Below are 26,181 nucleotides of genomic sequence, written 5' to 3'. Positions count from 1 at the left end.
GAGAGAGAGAAGTGAAATAGTCATGTATCCCTTATACATGTATCTGGTGTGAATCCCAGATACGTAAGAGAATAGCGAGTGATATATGAGAGAGGCGAATGAATCCACTTGGATACGATGTCTCTAGAATAAATTACACCTAATTTTGACTCATGTATCTCGAGATACATATATACGAATGTATCTTGACGCACCAAAATCTAGTAAAATTTATAATATTACAAACTTGAATATATACAAGTTATTAACTTATAAACTAGTGGAATCTGTAAATTGATGGTCAATGTAAATTTGGTAACGGGGGGGGGGGGGGGGGGGGGGTTGTAGATATTAGAGGATGGGGAGGTGCTACTGGTAAACTAATAGATTTTCGACCTATTAAAAATCATGTTAAATAGTTTACTAAAAGAATGAGCAATTTTAGGATACAAAAACAATTAATTGAGTAAATTTTAGGTTTAGCAAATATAAAAATTATATTTGTATGCACTAGCTATAGTTTGTATAATTGCGCTCCATAGCAAACTTTATATTTGTTATGGCTATTAATATGTATATTTTGGTATATATATACAGAAGAATCAATTGTATAATTTGTTTCGGTATACATATACAAAAGAATCAATTGTATAATTTGTGCTTGTATAAAGCGAGAAAGAGAGACAGACAAAAGAAATCTGGGAAGGGGAAGATCTGTATTTGTATAATTATAAGTGTATAAGACGAAAATATATGTATTTGTATTTGTATATACAATTTTCTCTCACTTTATACAAACACAAACACAATTTATACATTTGTGTTTGTATAAAGTGAGAGAGGAGAGTGAGAGTGGCGAGCAAGATTCTCTGGGGAGAGGCGAACTAAAAAATATGTATATATAAAGTTTTCTCTCGCTTTATACAAACACAAACGCATTTATACATTTGTGTTTGTATAAAGTGAGAGAGGCGAGGGAGAGATTGCCCAGCGAGAAATCAAGAGTGGCGAGCCAAAACTTCAGGAAGAGAGGCGAATGACAATTATTTGCTACGGGTTACAATTAAATCAAATTGTGGTTATAACATTTGATTTGAATTAATAATTTGTTATTTTATACAATTTTCCCTTAATTATAACCTAAGAGACTAAATCCTAGCCATTTAAGCAATCAATGAGATTGCTTTTATGGTGAGGGGTTAATTTTGCAGCTTAAAGAATGAGTACAGAAAAAGATTCCTCAAGAATATATTCTTTATAAACTTTACAATAAAACTTTTAAAGATGCAATTTGCTTTTACTCTTTTCAGGATTCTACTTCAACTAGCCAATGTAATCATGTAACAAAAGCATAAATTTCTTTACCCCACACACATGGGAAATTAATTAAAGTGAAGCACAAAACTTTAGACTAAAGATATACATGATAAACAACAAAATAGACATTCACACACTAGCTTGTTAGAGCAAATATTTTTCTTGCCCTCTATGGGCTTGAGTTCGAGATTCTACCATAGTCCTTACTTAAATTGAAATTTATTATTTGTATTTTTTGTGAAATCTTTAATACGTATACGTGATTTGAAGTTTTTAATCAAAGCTATTGAGTTCAAATAAAAAATAAGGCTATAACATATGCACCGCATTCGTCCTTCACATCATACTTGATTTTATCAATACATTGTTTGATTGTTGTTTCTTTTGTTTTCAGAATAAATAATACTCATTAATTTTGGTGGAATATATGTATTATTTCAGCAGGATTAGTAAAATGAGAATACTAATATTAATACTTATATCATGGATTAAAAAAAAAAAGGGATAGAAAAGCCCTCACACTCGAAGGTGGAGCCAAGATTAGGAGTATGGGAGTTCTAAATCAATTTTGTTTGGGGATTCACATGTTAATATGCATATATTTATTTAATTTTCTAATACAAATATAGGGTCTACGAAAAATCTAGTGGGTTCGTCTGAACCCATGAACCCACCTAGTTCCGCCTCTGCTGTCACATTCATCAAATGTATATCCTCTGTTTCATTGATATCGACATTTATACAGAAATAATTTCTACATTACCATCTTTACGCACTAAACTTGTCTTTGAATCAAACATATTGGTCTTATAAAAGATCATGCATATTGGGCTGCATCTTTTCACTGAGGCCCAACCAAGGAACAACTAAAGGCCCATACAAAATTGAAACTTATCTAAGTGTGTCAAGAAAATTATTCATTACAACAGATAAGACATGTCCAAAGGGTTACACCATATATTACTAGAAGAAAAAAAGAAGAGAGTTATGGGTTTGGTGAATGAATGGAATCCATCTACTTCGATCAGAGGTTTTGAGTTTAAACTTTTCAAATGGAGAAATTCTTAAAAGAGCATTTAATGATTTACACAATATTAATCCAGATTAGTCGAACCAATCAATTTCAGATGTTGAATAGTTAAACATAATGGAAATATGTTCAAGAATTACCTAGATCAACACTACAAAAAGATATATTTCCATACAATTGTTCAATCTTGCTCTTCCTAAATTATTATTAAAACCCAAATCATCATTAACTATATATATCTCATCCACTATATTCTACTATAGCACAAGTCACCTACTACTAACACTAGAAAATGGTCTAAGAAATTTTTTTTAGTTAACATAATTTTTTCTACGAAATTTGTAAAATTTTATACCCATCAAACCCTAAACCAGAATTGGGAATGCTAAAAAAAGAGAAGTAAGGGCTGTTGGGCCGATGAAGCCCAATTAGAAAACTTTTGGGCTGCGTTCTGAATGATCCTGAAATTTTCTTCTCCAATCTGTTATAATCCAATTTCTTAGTCCAAACATTTTGTATATGCGTGAATATACTTATTAAGCGCACAAATACACTGTATTTCACTATCATTACGCCCACGAATATAGTGCATTTCACTACAGAGATAATTGTATACGCACGGATACATTATATTTCACCATTATTATGAGCCCAACAATATTGTATTCCGCTACATATTGAACCAACATGAGCGTGCTGATATTTCAGGTATCTTGATCTATTCACTACGTGTAGTTCTATAATTTTGATATCCAAATGATACCGGTATTAATAGTATCCATTTATAAAAGAGAGAGTATATTACATAGTATTACTCGCATTACTTTTCAAAGTAGTTTAGCTAGAGCTCAAAAGATTGGCATTTAATTTTGGAAAAATATTGCCCGAACCATCTAGCTTACAAAATATATACACAGTTTATACTTTATACTAAATACGCCTACATTATACATATATTTATACACAATCTATACACAACATATACAAACAACGTGTATAAATAATGTATATTTATTTTGTTCATAATGATAAACTAGATGATCGAAGGATGCACGTTTCCTTTAATCTTTTCGATTGTCCCTACTCCCTAGTGGCTAGTCTTGCTACTAACTTAGTAGTATTTTTACCAAACTAGCTACAACTTTCACTTTCTTATCCCTTTGTCTCACTAAAAATAAACTGACATAATAAAGGAAAAAATGAAGACAAAAAATGATGTACCAAAATAGAAAGATATAGTAAATAAATATGGGCACAACCATTTTAACAAAGTTCTTCTAGCTTTTCTTTTGCTTTTGAATACCAAAGATTTATCTTCCATAAGCAAAATCAAATCTTGTCTCAAATTATTGAAATGCGTGTCATGTACTCATTTTAACTTTATATCGTTTGATAGTGAGTACAATTATTTTATGTTAAATCAAGTTACGTGTAACATTATAACTTATAGTAGTTCAATCACGGATAGATGTTTATTCTTAAAATGAATAAATAATTATATTCCAATACCAAATTTGCAATAATACAAAGAATTAACAAGTATAATTATTATACTTTGTCGACCTCTAATTTACTGCTAAATTATTCGCAGATAACATAATTTCTCAAGTAAAACTTACGAAAATGTATATATACCTACATCATCTGGTTTATCAACATAGTCGAAGTATAAACTACTTATATGCTTTGACTTATATGTATGTATATTTTACGTATAATATATGTATATGTAGTAACATATATACTACTTATACACTATCTACATATCTTATTTCCTAAGGTTTTGAACCGTAACTTTATCATTTTTTAATATTTTACTGCTAATTCATCACTAAATAGAATTAGCTCAAAATTCGTCTCTCTCTCTCTATATATTAGATAATTTAAGGCCCGTGATACGGGCCTAATATAATTTCACATATTTTGTTGAAAAAATTACATAAATTCACAAATTAAGATATCATAATCCCCTTTCGGATATATTCTTATTCCCTCTTGGATACATCCATCCCCTCTTGGATCATAGATATCCCCTCTTGGATACATCCCTCCCATGAAGTAATATATATCATTAGTAATGTATCAGACAAGACAACCAAGTAATGTATTCGAGAGCAATGAAAAATTCGAAATTTTTGTAATTGAGGAAACTTCTGGGATAGAATGTAATTAGCCTCTAAATATATGAGATTTCTATACTTTATACTATTTTTTTACAGTAAACAACTTCAATATATTACTTAATAATCTTTTTCAAATGTTCATACGACATAAATGCATCGTTTACAACCCAAATTGAGAAAGTTGAATTCCAAAAAATTCTATGCAGCAAGGAAATAGAGAGTTGCGTTAGATTATGAGTTAAAACATTTCGCATTCGAAGAATATGTAAAATGTTGATATCTTTGAAAAAGTTCATTGATCTTCATATATTTTTGCAAGTGGTATCTATTTTCTACAATGTTATCATCTTCTTTTTGTAATATTTGCACCATAAGTTTTGCATCAGATAAAATACTAATCATTGATCAACCAATTCGTCAAGATCGATTCAAAGCCTTTCAAATCTCTACTCCTTCAATTTTAAGTATAGTGTGTTTGTAGTTTACTTTGTCGGTGAGTTTTGTGATACATTTCATTATTGTCTTCGATAATAGAAATACTTCTATTTATTTTGGTTTTAATATTGAAAGTATTTATTAAAAACTTGATTTCTAACTTCCACAACAATAAAAACAATCATGAAATCAAATTTATTTCTATATATAATAACAATTTTCATAATGTTATATTCTAAATATTGAAAGTATTAATTAAAATACTGATTTCTAACTCCGCAAAAATAAAAACAATCATGAAAGCAATTTTATTTCTATATACGATAACATTTGACATAATGTTATATTCTAAATTACATTAATAATTTTTTTTGATACTACACTCTAAATATCATGCCGTAAAACAAAACTTTGAATCTTACCCCCACAAAATAACCAATATACATGATTTTCTTTTTCAAGTTATTATTTATTTTTAGTTTTTTTCTTCCTCTATATTTCTCAACCCCTTTTCTATTGACATTTTCATTTTTTGTTTTTTCTTTATTTTTTAGCTACTCATTTTTCTTTAGTTTGTATTTTATTATTCCTTAGAATTTGAATATTAATTTTTTTTCTTGTCAAATTTTCCCTGTTAAATAGTTTATCATATTTGATATTAAGAAAATATTCTATATAGAAATGAAAGTTTTATATTTTTTAATCTTTTGATGAATAAATTATCAAATCATTAATTTCTTAATAGTCAAACATTCTTCATTCTTTTATTCACATAATTTTATATTTCTTCAAATTAATTAAAAAATATTGATACGTCATTTTAAATATTATTTTAATAATCAAGATACAAATTCAGTGGTCATAATATGTAACATAATATTAAAAATATGTTTACGCAATAACCCTTTAAAGTATTTTTAGGAACAAAATATTAACTATTCAAACACATTTTATTTTAAATTAGTTCAAAGTTTTCTTTCAAAAACATGTCAAAACAAGCTTAGCATTTATTATCATTTGTAAAAAGTTAATTAATAGAAACACTTCATTTTAACACAGTTATAAAAATATCTTTATGGGCTAATTTTTAAAAGTAAAGACATGTATGGATTCTTCTAGATTTTCATTTTGGTCATTAATTATACAATTATTATTTCTCCCTTAAATAATATTAAAATTACTAAAATGCCATTGTTTAATAGATATTTTTGGTTTAATGAAATTTCACACTACAAAAATAAAAATAAAAAAAATCTATAGAAAATGTGATTGAAAATGTGGGTCCATATTAAATGTCACATCATTAGGATACACATGACATTTAAGAAAAAATATTTGGTTGTATTGTCATTATAAATCTATTACCACTTTTTTGATGCCATAACATAAAAACAAACATTCTAGAATATTTATGAAATGACAAATTTTCCCTTGATCGTCCTCAACTTGGTTTTAACCCAAAAAATAATAATTTCTAAAGAGGTATTTGAATATTACAACTAACTTTGAAGATCTAGAAACTATATATATGAAATCACAACATTTAAAGCAGTATATCCCCATCATCATAAAAGTTTAGAGTTTAGTAAGTGCTAAAAAGATTCACTAGGTCCCTCATTGCCTTCATCCTGATATCACTTAACTTTTCAAAATGTTAATTAAAAAAATTTGATCAGCTGAAAATGACAACCACTTAATTAATCCTCTATGCTCCTAACTTTTAAAGAACACTTTACTTCAATTTTTTTTTTGAAAAATATATGCATGGTACTGATATTCTAATAGGATTGACAAGTGTATGATCAAGGTTTCCAATGGGTGGGTTTTTTGAAAATTTTCAAAAAACAAAGGAATAATTAATTAGCACTGTGAATGTCACCTTAGAATCCATCCATTTTAGTTTTGAGGGATACCATCCCTATGGAATCATATACTTTGGGTATGTTTGGCTTGGAAAATAAGTAATTTTTTTATTTATTTTTGATATTTTGTTAGTAAGAAAGAAAAAATTGTTTCTTAGATATAATCTGAAATATAATTATGACATTGGACCCGGAGTCCCACCCTTTGTCCGAACCCTTGGCTCGACTGTCCGATTTGAGACCCAACCTTGTAATATTAGTGCCAACCCAAGACCCCTCACCTAGACCCCGACTCAGATATTAATAACTGTAACGACCTGATTCTGTCGTTATGGAAAAGCCAACGGTGAAAAAAATTTGGGTCGGAAAACTTTTTGGTAGTAACTTGGAATTTCTCAACCTAGTCCAGATTTGGAAGAAATCGGAGTCAGTAAGGTCTAGGGAAATATGGTAACAATTAGGTGATATAACTATGATTTTGATCACATGAATAGATAGCTAAGATGTTAAGAAACCCGTACAACTTTACAAAATCGAATTCGGGCGAATAGAACTCCCGAAACTGATCTTAGCGTGAGATGGTAGTTTCTGAGTGTCATGGGATGAAGGTGTGTTGTGAAATGGGGGTTTGAAAGTCTTAATTTAGCTCACTGGTTTCGTGCAAGCCGCTGGGGCTGGATTTATCCCGCTAGGGCGGGGCTTGGCGGGTTGGGTCCCGCTGTGGCGAGACAATCGCGATTTAAGTCGGAAATAAACCCCAAAATATTTTATTTTGCACTTTTCAACTTTGAGAGCTAAGGAACGACCCCAGGGGTTTTCTTGACAGTTTTCCACCATTCTTGAGGCTAAAGGTAAGGTTTTCACTTTCCAAATCCGTTTTTCGATCTGTAGAACTTAGTTTCTTGGGTAATTATTGTTGGGGAAGGGTTTTGGAACTATTTGGATGGTGGGAAAAGCCCTAATTTGGATATTGGGATCATGAGTTTGATCTAGGGTTGATAGTGTTGATTATATTCCGGGTAATTAAGTCTTATTTATTGATCTTGGCATTATATTGATTGTTTGTAGACCAAGAACAAATTGAGAGAATCTGGAAAGGAAAGAATCAAGTTTCTTAGGGGATTCAAACTTTGTTCGAGGTAGGTAATGGTTGTGATTTCATGTTGTGTGATATATGTTTGTACTTGCTTCATTATAATGCATGCATGTATGCGAATGTTGGATTATTGATTACACTAATCGTGAATGAGGATAATTGAATGCCATGAATCATGACTTGATTGTATGATTATGAGAATGTACTTGTGATTCTGATTGTGGCTTGTTAGGTGTTACGTTCCGACACACTAACTGGGATCGGTTGTCACGTATCGGCCTAAACATTGGAACATGTGTTACATTCTGACACACTAACTGAGATCGGTTGCCACGTACCGACATAAACATTGGAACGGGTGTCACGATCCGACATACTAACTTGGATCGGGTACCACGTACCAGTACACTAACAATTTGGGTATAGGTTCCATGAGAGGACCATTGAATTGTGTTCCGTGAGAGGACTATTGAATTGTGTTGTGTATCTACTTGTGATGATTACGATTATATCTAATGGTGATTGAGGTTGAAAGACTATTTGTTGCTCTAAAATGATAATCAATGTGTATTATTGAGAACGTGGAATGCTACATTAATCCTGAAAAGATGACTAATATTATATATGTTCGGTATATGCCTATTTATAATGTTGTGGTTACTTGCACGTGTTTCACTTATTGGGATAACCGCATGATCCTACCAGTACACTGTGGTTGTGTACTAATATTGCACTTGCTTGTTCTTTGTTGAGTACATGACATCTTCAGGCAGTTATTGATAGACCTTAGCTAGGTGACTATTGAGCGTGACCGGATTCAAAGGTGAACCAGTTCTTTCAGGCTGCCATGGATCTTTCTTGTTTAAGTCCACTCTTTTCGGACTCAGACTATTTATTTAAGGTGTTGGTTTAGTTTTGGGGTTATACCCCTTGTTCTTAGACTTATCGTTAGTAGAGTTTTGGTACAATGACTTTTAGGTTTTAGAGGTTGTTCTTCCGTATTAGTTTGGCTAGTTTGTTTATATCTTTGGAGTTTATAGAAACTCTGTATTTCTTTTGGTCATTTAAACTTGCTTCCGTATCTATAAATGCATAATTTTGGTTAAGTTGTTTAGCTTGGGTTGTAGTAATGGTTCTCCCACCGGAGGATTAGTGTGGTGCCAATCACGACGGTCTGGGTCGTGACAATCACCTTGGCTTAACCTTAACCCATGACCTGCCAACCAACCCCCGCACAACCCACAACCCGATGCCGACTTGAGACCTAACCCTAACCCCATCCTAGGATCCAACTTCCGACTAGGACCAAACTTCAAACCTCAACTCGAGAATCAACTTCCAACCCTAACCTAGGATTCAATTTTTACACCAACCTAATCCCTACCAAGGACCTAGACCTAGACCCGATAACCAACTCTCGACCCAAATGCCACTCAAGACCCGACCTTATACTTGATTAAAAAATTGACCATACTCGAGTCCTAAGTTTGGTCAGGAGTCAAGTCTTAAGTCATGGTCGGTGTAAGGAATAATGTCTTGAGTCCTAAGTGGGAGTCAGGTCTTTGGTCAAGGACTCAAGGGTTGGGGTCAGGAGTCAGTCCCGTGTCAGGGTCTAGGTTTGGTTCGAGTCTCCAGTCGGGGTGAGTTATTGGGTCGTAGATCCTTGTCAGAAATTGAGAGTCGGGAGTCAGGTTTAGGTAGAGAGTTGGCTTTTTGATCGTGGTCGGGAGTATTTATGGTCTTGAGTTCAGAGTTAGATTTATGTGTCAGTGTCGGGTATGAGTTGATGTCGAGGTCGACGGTCATTTCCCAGTGGTCGAGATGAGGTTGGTAGTCGAGTTGAGATCGTGGTCAGGTCAGTAGTTGGGTCGAGATCACGATATATATATATTTGGTCTTGATAGTCAAGTCACAAGTCAGGGTCAGGAAATGACCTAGGTCAGGTGATGGGGTTGAAAAAGAGTTTTGAAAAATGTTTTTGTTACTTTATGTAAAGAAAGACATTTATCTTAAATTGAATAAATAAGTCCATTTGAAAAATATTTAATAATATTTAAGCCAATCAGATAAGAGAATAGAAACTTTTTAGGGGAGAATCCAGAATCCAAAGCTCAAAATTCAATTTTTTACTTTTTTTTTTTTGGTTTTCCACCTGGTGTCCGGTACCCACATTGGAGCCCGACTAAATCCGGATTCGCGTCGAAAAGTCCCACATTGAAAGATAAAGCGCTCCCTAACATGGTCAATTTAATTACACTATTTGAGATTGCCCGCTTATTCGTTTATTTTAAATGGCACAAAATGGCGTCATTTGTGTTGTCGTTTTCAATTTTATTCCTTTTTTCTAATTTTCAAACAGAGGGTTAAATATCTATCACAATTCTTATGTGTCAAATATAGCCAAAAAAAAAAAAAAAAGAATCACTACTAATAAACGTGGAATCAAATCAAAAAACTAAAATAGAAATAAAGTTTAGCTTTTCAAAATTTCCATTAAAAACTAAGCAGAACTTATAACTCATAAATCAAGTCCCTTTTTTGTGAAATAAGAAAAAGAAGTTGATTGAATTAAGATTTCTAAAATTATTTAACGTAACAAAATCATATGTCATTAACATCACATCCTTGATATTTTTTTAATTTAAGAACCAAAATAAAAATTCCAAGTTAGAAAATGTTTGCGATTTTACGGCTTATTGAGGTGAATGTGTAAATTTAAAGGAAATAACATTATGTGGTTAACTTAACTACATAATTAACGAATGAGAACATACGCAAAAGAAATATCAATATTTGAAATAAAAGTGTCTAATTGGAGGCTCTGATACCATTGTTAGTATTTCTTTTAAAAATATGCAAGCAACAAAAAGATTAAAAATATGAATGAAAAGATAAATACTTATCCGCATTAGATGTTTACATCAAATCGTATAAATTTATGTCAATTAATTTAATAAGGTGAGAATGCCTGTTAATTAACCATGAATAAATGCTAAAGAACCAACTCCATCCGTCCCAAAATAAGTGTTACTTTAGTGAAGAAAATTGTCCCAATATTAGTATCACTTTAGAAATTCAAGATAAAAATAATAATTATTTTCAACTATACTTTCATATTAAAGAACTATTTTTATCGTGATAATTAAATTTTCAAGAAACATCTAATAAATAGGAGTAATTTAGTAAATTATATATTTTTTTCTATCATGAGCGTGAAATGAGCTAAAACAATATTTATTTTGAGAAAAAAAATATATTTGTAAACATATATCATGCATATCTATTGATTGAGATATAAATACAACTAAAGAGATGCATATTCTAGTAAATCAAACATTAGACTCATCCTACAACTAAACAATTAATTATTCAGAAAAAATTGTATGAATAACAAATGCAACGTCTAAATATGATGGTTGGGAGGTGTGCTTGGGATCTGCCACGAATTTGGTCGAATCAAGTAACTTTAAATCAAATATTATATTTATTTTAATTAAGATTCATAGAATATTCACATATTATTAATTTAATAAAATTTAGGAATGCCCCTGTGATACTTACATTTTCGTACTTTAATTTCATTAATAACAACAACAAGAAGAAATCCAGTGCAATTTATAAGTGGGGTTCACAACAACGTAACGTAGACCAAACTCCAAACACAACCTTAGTTTCTTCATATTTTACGTATACCTAACTTATTATTTGGAAAAAGCTAGTCAAAGAAAATCCCTCCAACATACCCTAATATACATACATATATATATGAAGTAGAGTAGGTATCTTTTTACCAAAAAGATTGGTAGCTTTTTGATATATATATATATATATATATATATATATATATATATATATAAGTTAAGTATTTGCTCTTACTTCCTTATGTTATCTTCTAGCGGAATTAATTTTATTCGTGTCAAGGTGAGAGTAGCCGGGAGGTGATTGAGAGGAAGATAAGGGAAACTACCCCACCATAAAGAGGAGAAAATAACAAAAATATCTCTCAGCTTACATTTGGAATAGGTTTAAAATAACAAAAACATACCTAATGAAATTTCAACATGAGTTCTGGAGAGGGTAGAATGTAAGTAAACTTTATCCGTACCTCATAGAATATAAAAACTATTTTTGGAAGACTTTCGACTTAAATACATCAAAAATCTAAATAATGAAATAGGTATAAAAGAGTTTTGAAAAAACAAGGTCTTTTAGATGCAAAATTTCTAATAAAACGAAAAAAGAAAGAGAGACTAACTATGTATATTCAAACATCTAGGGAACCACTAAATCTAGTTGATGGAATGTGAAGGCAACTCAAATTAATTAACTTATGTTTATTTCGAAAACTTTCCACGATATATTATCTGACTTTAATTATACTATTGATTTTTCCTAATTAATTTCCCATAATGTTTTGCTACATTTATATTATTTAAATTGTTACATGGTCAACTTGTTGTTACTATATACTATATTATACATATATATATATATATATAGTCAGATATTTCACTGAACAGTCAGTTTTCTTATTATATATCTTCTATTATCAACACGTAATTGGCCAACTCTTTTGAGTGGAGATCATGCACCCCCCAAAAAGCAATTTTGATATATATATATATATATATAAATTAGCTATTGCATTACTCAATTATAGTAAGCATAGTGTATTTTATATATATTCACTATTCAGACATGACAATTTTTGGCATTTCTTCTTTTCTCCTTTTTAACCCTTATCTTTGTTATCTTGCCCTTTTCTATTGATACATGTTGTTGCTAATCTGATGCAAAAAACTTTACATCAAAGCACCTTTTGACAATGCAATGACGACGGAGTTGATTTCTTAGATGGTCAGTCAATTGATAATTATTATTTCAGAAAGTTATTCTTCTTTTCTTGATTCCAACTTTCTTCCAACAAAATAAGTGACTTTATGAGATAGTAACTATTAGTTGAGCGATCCTAAGAAATCAATTCTCTAAACACCGAAAGAGTCCAAAAGTTTAAAAGCTTATAATTTGGATATATACCTATAAAAGAATATACATGCCATATTATAGACGTATAATAATGAGTAGCATCACTTCTAAATAAGTAGGTTCGTTTCTCATATTATTTTTGTGTAATTATTTAAAACTTAGGTAATTGGATCCTTGCATCATGAAAGCAAAAAAAAAAATAAAAAAAATAAAAATATATATATATATAGGATGATTCTTTTTTCTTGGGACAAGCACGTAATTTTTTTATTTTTTTTATTTTTTTAATGGGTGGTGGTGAGACTCAAACGTAAAAACTTAAGCTATTAAAGAGACCAAACTTCTACTTAATCATATTTTCAACCAGCACTACTCTATTTTATAACTCAGTTTGTATTTTAAAATCTTAAAACACGCTAGATTACCATACTAATTAGCAAAAAATTACTGAAATACACATCTTATGTTTCCCTAATTTCTAATATTCTCTTCTATTTCTAAAAACCTCTAAAATCCCTTATTTCTCTCCTAATTCTAAATTATTTTATAATGTATCCAAGCTAGTTTATAATGTATCTGAGCTACATATTATGTATCTGGTTTATTTTATAATGTATCCGAGCTAGTTTTTATGTATCCGATTTGTTTTACTTTTTCAGGGATTAATATAATTACAAACTAAATAGGGATAAATTGTAATTTCATGTTCAAACTACGTGATTCCTAAAATTTATACTAATTATTTGAATCATATTCAGCCTACCCTACAACTATAACTATAATAATTATGCCTTAGTTTCAAACAAGTTTACGACTGTTATATATATGATCTATCATCCATCACTGATCATATATATATTTGTCAGAGAAAAATTTGAATCTTAAAACTACTATGGTATAAGTTTGTTTTATGGTGGAGGATCATTTTCAGTGAATGACTTTTTGGACCATGGAAGATACAATGTTGATATATATATATATTATATGCTTTCATCATTCATGTATAATCTTTCTAAAAGCTTGGATAACTAAAAATTGGCTTTAAAAGGTAGTTATAATAATGGACCCACACTTAATTACGCGACCTTCTCGTATAAGAAGAGTCACCATTAATATTGTCAAGGGACAAAATAAACTATTTGTAGTTACATTTTGGTCTACACCACCAATCATGGTGTCTCTTAAGTCCATATCAAACTTGTCATTTTCCTAAATTAAAGTTTCATTTCACATTCCTATTTTAAAAATTGTGTTAAATGGACTGATTGAACAGAATTTGGACGGATTTATAAAATGAGCTAAATAAATAGATGAAAAATTGGCGTTTTCAAAAGTTACTTGGGCTATATATTAATTATCAAATTTGTTTTTGATGGATTGAAATTGGTCGAATTGAAATAGGCTTCGAGAATAAATAAGTGAATCAATAACTAAATCAACCTGAGCGAATATAATTGAGCAAATTGAGCGAGTTATGTTTTTCTCAGCTAATTTTATAATTTTAATGAATTTGAAAAAAATTGTAGTCATCTAATTTATTAACACGAGACTTAGGTATACTTCTGAACTCTTTTTTTTTTTTTCTTTTTTCTTTTTCCTTTCGGGGAGGGTGGGTTAAGACTTGATTGGATTAGTTAATTAAATGTAGTTGATAAGTATTTATGTGCTGAAAATTTATTTTTAGGTAGTGAAACTGATTACGTAACTACATAAGTAAGCAAGATGGAAATCACGTTATATTGAAGTTGAAGGTAATAAGTATTTAGTATATTTGGAAGGAGTAAAATTGTAAAAGTCTTGGTCAAACTAAAAATATTGCTTCTAAGTCGTAAAACCACAAGTTGGAGTGATCAATTTATGACTTTAGGTCTATCATGCTTATAAGCATTTAATTTTGGGAAAATTGTATAAAATAGCAAACTATTAATTTAAGTTAAATGCTATAACCACAGTTTGATTTAATTGTAATTCGTAGCTAATAACTGTTGTCATTTCGCCTCTCTCCCTAAATTTCTCACTCGCCACTCTCGTTTCTCGCTGGGCAGTCTCTCCTCGCCTCTCTCACTTTATACAAACACAAATGTATAAAATGTGTTTGTGTTTATATAAAACGAGAGAAAATTATATATATGCATATCTTTTCGTTCCCCTCTCTCCCCTCTCCCAGATCTCGCTCCCCACTCTCACTCGCCTCTCTCACTTTATACAAACACAAATGTATAAATTGTGTTTGTGTTTGTATAAAGCGAGAGAAAATTGTACATACAAATACAAATACATATATTTTCATCCTATACACTTATTATGATTATATAAATACAGATCTTCCCCTGCCCAGTTTTCTTTTGTCTTTCTCTTTTTCTCACTTTATACAAACACAAATTATACGATTGATTCTTTTGTATATGTATACCGAAACAAATTATATAATTGTTTTTTTTGTATATGTATAGCGAAATATACATATTAATAGCCATAGCAAATATAAAGTTTAATATGAAACACAATTATGTAAACTATAGCTATAATATACAAATGTGATTCTTATGTTTGCTATATGTGAAAGTTACTCTTTAATTTTTAGTGGTTCAAATGCATAAATAAATCAAAAAGTATTTATAAGTAATTAATTTGATCAATTTAGGGAAACACCCTTTTGGTGTACAAACACGCTATGAATTCCTCCAAACTTAATACTGCTTCTGTCTCAATTTAAGTGACATTTCAGATTTCAAGATTCAAATAAATTTATTTTTGACTGTAAATTTTTCATATATCTTTTAAATATTTTTAATTGTCAATTATTGTGACTTATAATACGTAGTTTACAAATATATAAATTTCATTTTAAAAAAATTGAAGATTCCATGAGCAAATTCTCGGTCAAACTTAAACTGTTTGACTCTTGAAAATGAAATATGTCACATAAATTGAGATAAAGAGGATACTAAATTTTGACTCAAACTTTATTTATATTTATATATGACTAATCTGCTAAATAAATATAAATAACAAATTTCGAATCTAATAAATTAAATAAACTATAATAGAAATTTAAATTTCGAATACGTGTCAAATAGTAGTCACATGAGTGGATGAAAAGCTCATGCAGGAAGGGCAAAACCAATTGATAGAAGTAAAGTTGGTAATGAGGACGTTTGCCAATAATTCGAATAGTTAGTGCCTTAGAGGAGAAGGAAAATGGCAAAGATAGAAAGAAAAGTGAAGGGAAAAAACAAAGAAAAAAGAAAAAGAGATCCAAAGAGGAGGAAAAGTTCTTATAAAGATGGATCAATAATGTTAGTACACATATAATTGAAACCCTTTTTACTATATAGTTTTCAAGTGGCATTAGTGTAGTTCCATAAAGAAATCAAGTCATCAAGAATATTCTAACCCACACTTTAATTAATTAGAACAAGACATTACATTCACTTCATTTCATTTGGACATTTAAAAACATTTTATAAATCGAAAAAAAAAAGAGAACCTAGTTAAAGAGGCAAATCTAACTTGTAATTATGGAATTACTATATATATTAATTTAAAATCACGGTAGAAACTCAGATACTTCAAAGTTAGAATTTACCTCTCAATTATGCTTCTTCTTTAAGAAGGTTTAACAAATTACGATATTTTTTTATTGAAGTTTTTATTCTTTATCGTTAAGTAACTATTTTAAAAACATAGAAAAATTTATTAATATGAGTACTATAGTAAAATATTCATATTCATTATTTTAAGAGACATACAGATTTTAAAATAGATAAATAAAAATAAACAAAGAAAGTAATACTCATATCTTTCTTAAAAACATGTAAAAAAACATGACAAATAAAATAGATGACTCGAATAAGTAGTTACAAAAAGAGAGATTGTATATTTCGTCGACACATATATTTTTTTTTTTTTGGAAGAAAACAAATAAAATTAAACTGTTCCATTGGAGCTTGCTAGCTAGGTAGGTCACTTTAAAGATTAAACTGTACAAGATTCTATTTATCCTTTTTCCAAAGGAGATCGATTATCGTTTTCACAATTATTCGTTCAAGGACGTACATAATCTTAACTTTTTGACTCTGTACTATGCAGCACAACTCCGCATTATTACAGAAAATTCAATTATATCAAGTTTACATTGAAAATATTAGGACATGAATCGTTATATATTATGAGTGTCAGGTCAATCGCTATTTATATATATGACAAAAAAAAATTACAATTTGCAAATCCCAACATATATATCCTTGGCACATGCTTACATTATAATTCATTTGACGTAATATAAATATCGAATAAAAGTAAATTTTTTTCCTAATTTAATTGTTCCACCCTAGCTAGGCACTTATAAAGTGATCAATAATCTTGGGAGCCTAATAAATCAACAGGGAGTAGGGGTGTGCAAACACCGAATTGATCGATAAATCGAACCGAAAAAAGTGTTATTGCTTTATTGTTATTGGGTTAATGGTTATTTAATGGTTTTATAAAAAAAATGATTGGGTTATCGATTCGATATTGGTTTTTTAATATTGGGTTATTGGGTTAACCCAATAACCCATTAAGAATATAATAATTTACTATTTTAATTTTTAGTCATACATAAATATAAAAAAAAAAATTAATATAATCACTATATTAAACTATAACTATAAGGACCCTATACAATTAATATTACTTAATTAACACTACTCTTTGCATTTATCCTTTAAATTTTAGTATTACTTTATTCTTTAGGTTCACAACGTCAAAAACCTAAAGAACTAAGAACGATGACGACAAAGGTTAGGAGGGTTGTGAATTATGAGTAGATGCTATACTTTTACTACACTAAGAAAATTTTTTGCACTCAATGAGTAATTAGATTTCTCTTGTTTTTAGTTCGCATTAAATTGTTGGACATGAAGTCATATATTTGTTTGAAATCATTTTCTTATTGGTTAAACCGAACACCGAACCGTTAAAGACCAAAACCGATAAACCGAGAACCGATAACAAGTATCTTATTGATTTGATTATCGATTTAGCATATTTAAAAATCAAAAACCGATAATACTTAAAACCGAACCGAACCGATCGATACACAGAGTTTCATTATTTTCTTCTTTATATTTTTTTTACCCTTTTGCCAGTGAAAGGAAAACATTGTGATTAGTGCATTTTTAATAAATGAAACACTAATATAGAATTCAAATGAAGATCAAAAGCAATTATGGACTAAAGAATAGAGGAGACAGGTAATCAACATGTTGGAACGAACGTTGGAATGTGACCACTTCTTTTTTCTAATTACAATAATCAAATATCAATTATAGACTAAATATTTAGAGGTCTGGAGAGAATATAGCGTATGCAGACATTACTCATATCTCACGAAAATAGAGAGATTGTTTCTAATAAATGTTTGACTTGAGTAAAACATTTCAAAGCAAGACTAGATTAAAAGTAATTTTAGTTTTTTTTTATTTTTAAAAAAACTAAATCAAAGACATTTCATGGTGATTTTATGTTGTCAAGTCCACCTTATTTTTCCTTTTCAAATTGCCTTTGCTTTTGTCTCCTTATCCCTGTCAATGCAGCAGTTGATAACTTCAATAACATTAATCTCACATTAATATAGTAATTATCCTGAATATATAGATTGCCAATTATTTTTTTATAATCTTATATTAACAGAATGTCAGAGACACAACTTTTAATTAGTGACGTTTGACATGTTATTAAGCCGAAAGATATTCGATTAATTACTTTTTTTTTCTCCTTTACTTTTTCTTCTTTTAGTTAAAGGTAACAAAGTTAGTTACACCTTTATTTTAATGTTGCACAACAAATCTTTAATCTTTTATCCCATCAATATGATTTTCTTTTGTGACTAAGTTGGTTTGGAAGTTCGTAACCCGGTATTGATCCCCCTCTTTTGAGTCGAGCCTATCGCAGTGTGATTTATATTTTCTGTGTGGTTTGCAGGCTATTATATAGTGGGAAATTTGCTCACCCGAAGACAGGACGTAACAGAGGCTATATAGTGGCTGCAAGTTATCCCGGGGTTAAAAAGAAAAGATTTTCTTTAGGTATTTTATTGGATATGCACACGATTATTGGGTAGGTATGATACACTTGATGAACATGCTGGCCAATTACCTAGCAAGTAGCAACTTTATTAATACTATATCAAAAGTAATTAAGTGAAATAAACACATAAAAATTGTCACATAAAGTTGATATCCACAGAACATGTGTCAATCTACACCAAGCCTAGATTTAACTTGTAAATAACGTTTTAAAAAACATTTGTATCCCTATCAAAGTTAATAGTAGTTAATTAAATTCTAGGAATCTATATGGAACTCCATATGAGTATTGTATTTATCATATTCTACACTTCATTATAGAATTTTTCGATAAAAATTGACTTGTATTTATGTAGTATAATTTTCTCACGAAGTCTCAATTGACTCTTCTCGAACAAAGATAGTTTTGCGGACATCTACTTTATAAATCTATACATACATATTTTTTAAGAATACAATTAAAAGTTTAAAGACAAATAGTGCCATGCCACCAATTGCCTAAATAGCGTACTTTCCTTTGGAAAAAAAGCTAGGAGGATATTGTCAATAAGCCAAATGTCATTTCTCCTTTTCTCACATTAAAAATCACTTAAAGATAAAAAGAACATGGCATTAACCCAAATGACTCATGTGGATGGCCCATCGAAAATAAGTGTTGCTTTCACCAAGGATATCGTTAAATGGCCTTGAATTCGAGCTTTGAGCTTTGAGCTTTGAGAATGTTAATTTGATAAAATTTGAATACCAAATAATAAAAAAGAAAAAGTGTTGCCATGGTCATGGGTGGTGCAGAATATTCGTATCAAGTTGTTTGGCATTCCCAAAGCTATGCATACTATACAATAAAAGCTTAATATATCGATAATTTCATAAATTTGTCAATAAAATTTATTTAGATATTTAAATTAGGACAAATTACTTATGTACACAACATTACTTTACCTATTCTCAATATTTCCCTACTCTTTTACTAAAATACAAAAATCCCTTATTTTCCCCTAATTCAACTTAACCGGATACTTTATTAGTTTAAGTATCCGCCCGTTATTAATTAAAGTATTTGCGCTGCTATATTATGCATCCGCCCGTTAATTTAAGTATCCGTCCGTTATTAATTAAAGTATCCGTACCAACTACTTAATAATTTAAGCATCCGCCCTTTATTAATTAAAGTATCCGCGCTGCTATATTAAGTATCTGAAAGACACTAAAAAAGGGATTTTTGGTAATTAATGAAAGAATAGGGATAAGAAGTAATTTCTTTCTTATACTATGTGATTTGCCTAATTTTTACTTTAAATTAAGCACATGAACACATGATAAAGTGTTCCTATTAAACACTATCAATTCAAAATTTGGATTATTTTTCTTGTGTGTTTCTCAAGTGTTAACTAATAAATAAATTAAACCATTTAAAAAATGTCACTTCCTTTAATTATATACATCAACTTTTGTAAGTCGTATAATCTTAAACATATTTCAATTAAAATAGATGCGTATAATTAAATGAAATGACATATTTTTATGCAAATAACTTATTTTTCAAAAATATATATTAGAAACACTTTATCACGTATTCAAATGCTCACCACTCATAAGTTTAAGGTGTTGTGATGTATTAAGCCTACAATAAGATCTTGATTCATAACCATATGAGTATATATATATAAGTATGTGAGTGTGTAATGTTTTTTTCTATGTTGTTTGTGTGTACATTTTTAGTCATTATATAAAAGGCATCAACAACAGTTGACAGCAAGCAGTCAACTTCTTTGAGTACTTAGTTGTATTTCTTTTGTCATTTTGCTTCTCTGCCTTTATCCTGCTATAGGGGTTTGAATTTGCCTCTAAATACACTTACTTTCTTTCTTTATAGCCATGGAGATTATTTTTTTAATTATCTTTACTCTTTTAGTTTAGAGGTTTCTTTAAATACCTAAGAAGGTCAGTTATTGCTTCTAATTTACAAGAAGAGTATCTTCACAATACTAATGAACAGGTTAGTCTCTTAATTAAATATAAATTCCTATTGTTCTGTTCTTGCTCAATTTCTTGTTTTACTTGAAAAAAATTCATAACATTTTTGTGTTCACTTGATTACATGTGTAGTAATTTGAGGCAATTTCTACTATTGAGTCAAGAACATGATCTTCTAAATTTAATGATAACATTGATAATCCACTCTGTAATTCCATTTTTATTGTGTTTATATGTAGATCAGAATTTTCATTTTTGCCTTAGAATATGGATGTGTAAGAAAATAGTTTACCACAATTTTTAGTTTTCTTGATAACTGTACTGTCCAGGCTGGCTTGGGCGCACCTTGGCTAATTCCATGGGATAAGTGCCACTTTCCACTAGTAACATGTACAAGTAACTCTGTTTACCTAGGCTAGGACAGATGGCAAGAGATCACGGAGTAGTGTTTTTGTAGTTTGTCATAATTTTTACTTAGCTTAAAGTTGAAAAAGGATAATACTCCATATGATACATTTACCGTTTAGTATATGCAATAGTTGACAATTCCGGAAGAGTTGAGAGTTCAAAAGGAAGGAAAAAAAAGGAGAAAGTTCAAGTAAATCGTCATGTTGCTGTTGTGTGTCTATGTGTTTGTATGTGAAGAAGAATGTTCCCCACTCCCAGTATTCATATGCATAAGCTAATTCAATTTATCCATCATTTTATCAGTTCTGTTGATTTCCTTGTTTCTCTTTCGATTGATTACCTGTCGTATATTTCTTCCACGTTACCCTTTCCATGTCAGAGAGAAGTAGTCCATGATTCCCTTAAAGAAAAGGTGTATATGTAGTTTAAAAGCCATATGCTTTACATGTCATGAACACTTAAAAGTAGCCCACTGAACTTTGGAAATTAGTCTGCAATTTCAAAAGATCTTGCTTTGACGAATGGATAAACAAACGATAAGTGCTCCGTTCTATTCCTTTACCATCTTGTTATGCAATAACATTTTTCTTAGTACATACTGGATGGAAATTAAATTCATTTCAGGCAGAAATTCTGATTTACAGGCCATGAACATGACTTCTCCAACAACTCAATTTGCCCCCACAAGAAGGATGGGCATATATGAACCATTTCACCAGATGAGTGTGTGGGAAGACGCGTTTAGAGGTGACATTATGCCTAGTGCTGATGCGTGTATGGTTTCACAGCCAAACGATAGGCCAGACGACAAGGTAAAACAACATATTTCCTAGTTCTAGCTAATAAAATTCAAGTTAGTAGTAGAGTTGTCAGGCTAATATCTACCTGTGCTTATTGTAGTCGGGGTATACATCCGGTGAACAACATATGCCCTCTGGCTCTGGAGATAATCAAGCACCGAGGAGTTCTTCAGACAAGGTGGGTGCCCCGACTCTCTCCTTTTCGGTCTATGTATCCTATCACAGGATACATAAGTAGAAAGATTAACCTCTGATGTAGTACGATACCTTTTCATATCAAATGAATGACAGGCACAACGGCGTTTAGCGCAAAATCGTGAAGCTGCTCGTAAAAGCCGTATGCGGAAAAAGGTAAATGAAGTTCTTCTCATAATTTTCCTTGCACATGTAGATGTTTTAGGAAATTCTGTAGTCATAAAATTTCTCTTGATTTCTTTCTTTACCCTTTTCACAGGCCTATGTACAGCAGCTGGAAACCAGCCGTTTGAAGCTGGCACAACTCGAATTGGAGCTCGAGAGAGCTAGACAGCAGGTCAGAGGAATCATTCCTTGCTCATTTCTTACTAACAAGTATATGTATCTGTGCTCTGATTTTATATTCCATCACGGTCTTTGACATTATGAAACGGCTTATTGCAGGGATTATACATGTTAGGTTCAAATAGCAATATGGGGCTATTAGGAACAATTAATCCAGGTATATGGATAGAGGAGTTGTCACTTGTCACTCTATAGTTTCTTTTGCATTTTATCTTGGCATCATTACTAGCTTAACTCTTGATCTGTGTTGAATGATGTACCAATTTGACGTTGAAACTAGTCGCCAAGCTGGATTGGTGATTACGATAATATGCAAATAGTTCATAGGTGCAGAGTTTAAATTGTTTCTTGAACATTTATGTGCCTTTACATGAAGCTGTTCTTTAAGAGATCTCAATGTAATCAAAGTGTAAGGCTATTAGGCTATGGATATTTCTACATTAAAATCGTAAAAGTATACTTTAGCCATCCTTTTAAGGGAGACACTCACTTTGTGTTATGTGAAAGTATCGACTACTTACAATGTTTCATTAGGTTGTGTTTCATATTGTCCTTTTACTAACAAGACGAGCGCGTCCATGTGTGCTCTAAATCATTGGCATTTCATTAGCTGCTATTAGAGTAGAATATTAGCCCATTTACTTTGACTGTTTGATGCTATTAAAGTGTATACAGAGATTTTGTTCATAATTAAGTAATGCTGCCTAAGCAGGAATAGCTGCATTCGAGATAGAATACAGCCAATGGGTGAAAGAGCAACAAAAAAAGAATGCAGAATTGCGGAGTATTTTGCAGTCTCCTGTAAGCGATGTGGAGCTTCAGTTGCTAGTAGAAAATGTCTTAAGCCACTATTTCAATCTCTTTCGCATGAAAGCTGATGCCGCCAAAGCTGACGTGTTTTATTTAATGTCTGGGATGTGGAGAACTTCCGTCGAGCGTTTCTTCCTCTGGCTTGGAGGATTCAAGCCATCAGAACTCATAAATGTAGTCCCTGGTGCACTTTACTGTTTTTTTTGAACTATTTTACCTTCATTTGCTTTTGAGTTTCTCGTAGCGTTTTTCATGCATAAATTTCCTGAACTAGGCACAAATCCTATCTGATGTATAGGTCATTTGACACCAGACAGTTTATATTATACTTCATTTGTCACCAAATGGAAAGCAGAACATTTATGAAACGCGAGATTTCTAATTGTATATCAACTTTACACAGGTGGTGATGCCACAACTCGAGCCCTTGGCCGATCAGCAAATCATTAAAGTGTGTAATCTGCGACACTGTTGCCAGCAAGCTGAAGATGCTCTCACGCAGGGAATGGATAAACTTCAGCAGACTCTGGCTCAGAGCATCCTAAATATGAACACTGGAGCTGGAAATTACACTTCCCAAATGGTTTCTTCTATGGAAAATTTAGAAGCATTGGAGAGCTTTGTTAACCAGGTTTGTCTCACTTTCACTGTCGTTCTGTATCTCAACGCGTTCAATGGTCATTCAATATCGTCTAAAATTGAGTGTAAAGATGACTGTAATCCTGAAAGAAACTTATGTGTACGTTCAACTAGTATACATGGTCCTTCAATTACAACGAAAAATCTGCTAAGGTTTGAAACCTCTATAATCTGTCAAACCTCTATTATATCGAAATGATGTTATGTATTCTATATAACATAACATGAAAATCGAGTTCTAAAGAAAACTTGGTCATTGTACTGAAATGTTTGTATAGAAAATGATTGTTACAGAAAGGTCTAACACACGTACACCAGATATGCTTATATTTAAGGCCATTACAAAATGAACTGTCTCAACAATGAAACTGTATTCTTGAATGATAATGTAATGTTGTTGCTTTGATTTGTAAACAGGCGGATCACCTTCGACAGCAAACACTACAACAAATGTCTATTATTTTGACAACGCACCAAGCAGCGAGGGGCTTACTTGCTTTCGGGGAGTATGTTCAACGTCTTCGTGCTCTGAGTTCACTCTGGGCAGCCCGTCCTCGTGAACCTACCTAAATGATCTGTTCATCAGACACAACTGGGATGAACTTAACTAGATTATGTTTGATGTTGTTGGTAATGCTAGCTCGAGCTGTAAATGGGTATGTACGTTATCATAATTTTGCTTGCTTAGGCGGATTTAGCTATTTACTAGTATTTGAAATACATATTTTCGAGGAAACGAAATTTCTGTATATATATTTGGATGTTGTATATAGGCTATTTAGCAATGGAATAATTTGGTTGATTGTTTTTGAAGATTTATGTGAGGCTAGAAAACTTATTATGAATGCTGAAACTTCAGTTTTTGGTATAAAAAGTGCATAAGTAAAGTGTGTTGACTCTAGGAAATTTTAGGACAAATGCTATTACTCTTTCAATTCAATTCACGTGACACGGTTTCTTTTTTAGTTCGTCCTAAAAAGATTGTTACCTTTCTATAATTAATTAAAAATAAATTAATTTAAATTTTTTTTGAATTACCTTTAATGAAATGATTTATAGTCACACAAGTAATGAAAGAGTGATTTAGATCATAAATTTCAGAAGTCTTTCTTTATTTCTTGAAACTTTATGTCAAGTCAAATGGTATCAACCTATTTAAAATGTAAATTGTACAATTAATTAAATGCTAGAAAATGTAATAATATGTAATAATTATTAATTTAAAATTTAGTAAATGAAAATAGTTAGAATTTTAAATCAATAAACTTTTAATCATTGATTCGAACTCTGCCTGCAAGAGGTTGAAAGATGGCGTAAGTGGAGGGACTGCATCTTAAGTAAGGTAGTCAGAATCAGACAATAAATTCATGACACGTTCAATCCGTTTATGTTTGCACGAATTAGTAAACCACTAATTTTTATTAATTTGGCTCATTTTGATCGGTTCAGTTCAATCGATTTTAAAATTGTGCAAATATACAATTCAGATTAACCCATGAAATTTTTTATCTATTTTTTTTTTTAAAACAAGACTTTCTAGTTTGATATGTTTTTTTTATATAGTTTCGATATACAACGAAACGTTTTATTAGATACTCAAACAAATTATAAGAAAATAAAATTTGAATTCAAAACATAGTAAGAATTGAACGAATTGAATTATCATCCATTTTTTAGCTCATTTCAATCCAATCCGCTTAAATCCAAATAACATTTAAGCGAATCAATAATCCGTCTATTTATTAACTCAACACGTTTTGGCATTCTCAAATTCATCCCAAGTCGTTTATTTATACCCCTAATCTTAAGCATATCATCAAAGTAATCAAGGCATCTTTAATGGAAACATTTTTTGGCCTTTTGGATAAACAAATACATATGAAAGCTTACCAGTTTTTGTAGCAACTGCACTTAGTCATATGCAATACTGCAGATATAAACGTATGAAATTTATGTAAAAATGGTTGAAGTCCAATTATATTATGGCCAAAAATTTTATTATATATGACCTGAAATTCATGTAAAAATGATTGAATTTGCTTGTTTCCTTTCAAGTTGTGTGAAGTTGGGCAAAACAAGTCAAACTGCATACACGTATGTCTGAACTT

The 26,181-nt window shown here is 30.7% G+C and overlaps 1 protein-coding gene across 3 annotated transcripts; it reads left to right on the top strand.

Annotated features, from left to right (window-relative positions):
• The first annotated feature begins 20,775 nt into the window (after positions 1-20,775).
• LOC125834072 (transcription factor TGA1-like) lies at positions 20,776-24,972 on the top strand. 3 transcript variants are annotated; one of them, XM_049513240.1, is made up of 9 exons: positions 20,776-20,898; positions 21,913-22,096; positions 22,185-22,262; positions 22,376-22,435; positions 22,539-22,616; positions 22,724-22,781; positions 23,337-23,608; positions 23,838-24,065; positions 24,491-24,972. In XM_049513240.1, exons 1-9 carry the CDS (start codon positions 20,891-20,893, stop codon positions 24,641-24,643), a joined length of 1,119 nt encoding a protein of 372 aa, XP_049369197.1. In that variant the 5' UTR covers positions 20,776-20,890; the 3' UTR covers positions 24,644-24,972. The 3 variants fall into 3 exon arrangements, with proteins under 3 accessions (XP_049369197.1, XP_049369199.1, XP_049369198.1); XM_049513242.1 differs by having other exon boundaries at positions 21,929-22,096; positions 24,491-24,832; XM_049513241.1 differs by having other exon boundaries at positions 21,909-22,096; positions 24,491-24,832.
• Positions 24,973-26,181: the final 1,209 nt, after the last annotated feature.

Source organism: Solanum verrucosum, unplaced genomic scaffold (assembly GCF_900185275.1).
Source record: "Solanum verrucosum unplaced genomic scaffold, falcon-dt-bn FXZP01000108.1, whole genome shotgun sequence".
In the NCBI taxonomy this organism is placed as follows: Eukaryota; Viridiplantae; Streptophyta; class Magnoliopsida; order Solanales; family Solanaceae; genus Solanum; species Solanum verrucosum.
Note: the sequence above shows the minus strand (reverse complement) of the source record. Positions and strands in the feature narration are given on the sequence as shown.

What these genes read in the sequence shown, in the direction of transcription:
- LOC125834072 (XM_049513240.1), top strand. An exon ending in AAAGCCGTATGCGGAAAAAG is followed by an intron (nt 22,436 to 22,538) that starts GTAAATGAAGTT and finishes CCCTTTTCACAG; the next exon opens with GCCTATGTACAGCAGCTGGA. An exon ending in ATTAGGAACAATTAATCCAG is followed by an intron (nt 22,782 to 23,336) that starts GTATATGGATAG and finishes CTGCCTAAGCAG; the next exon opens with GAATAGCTGCATTCGAGATA.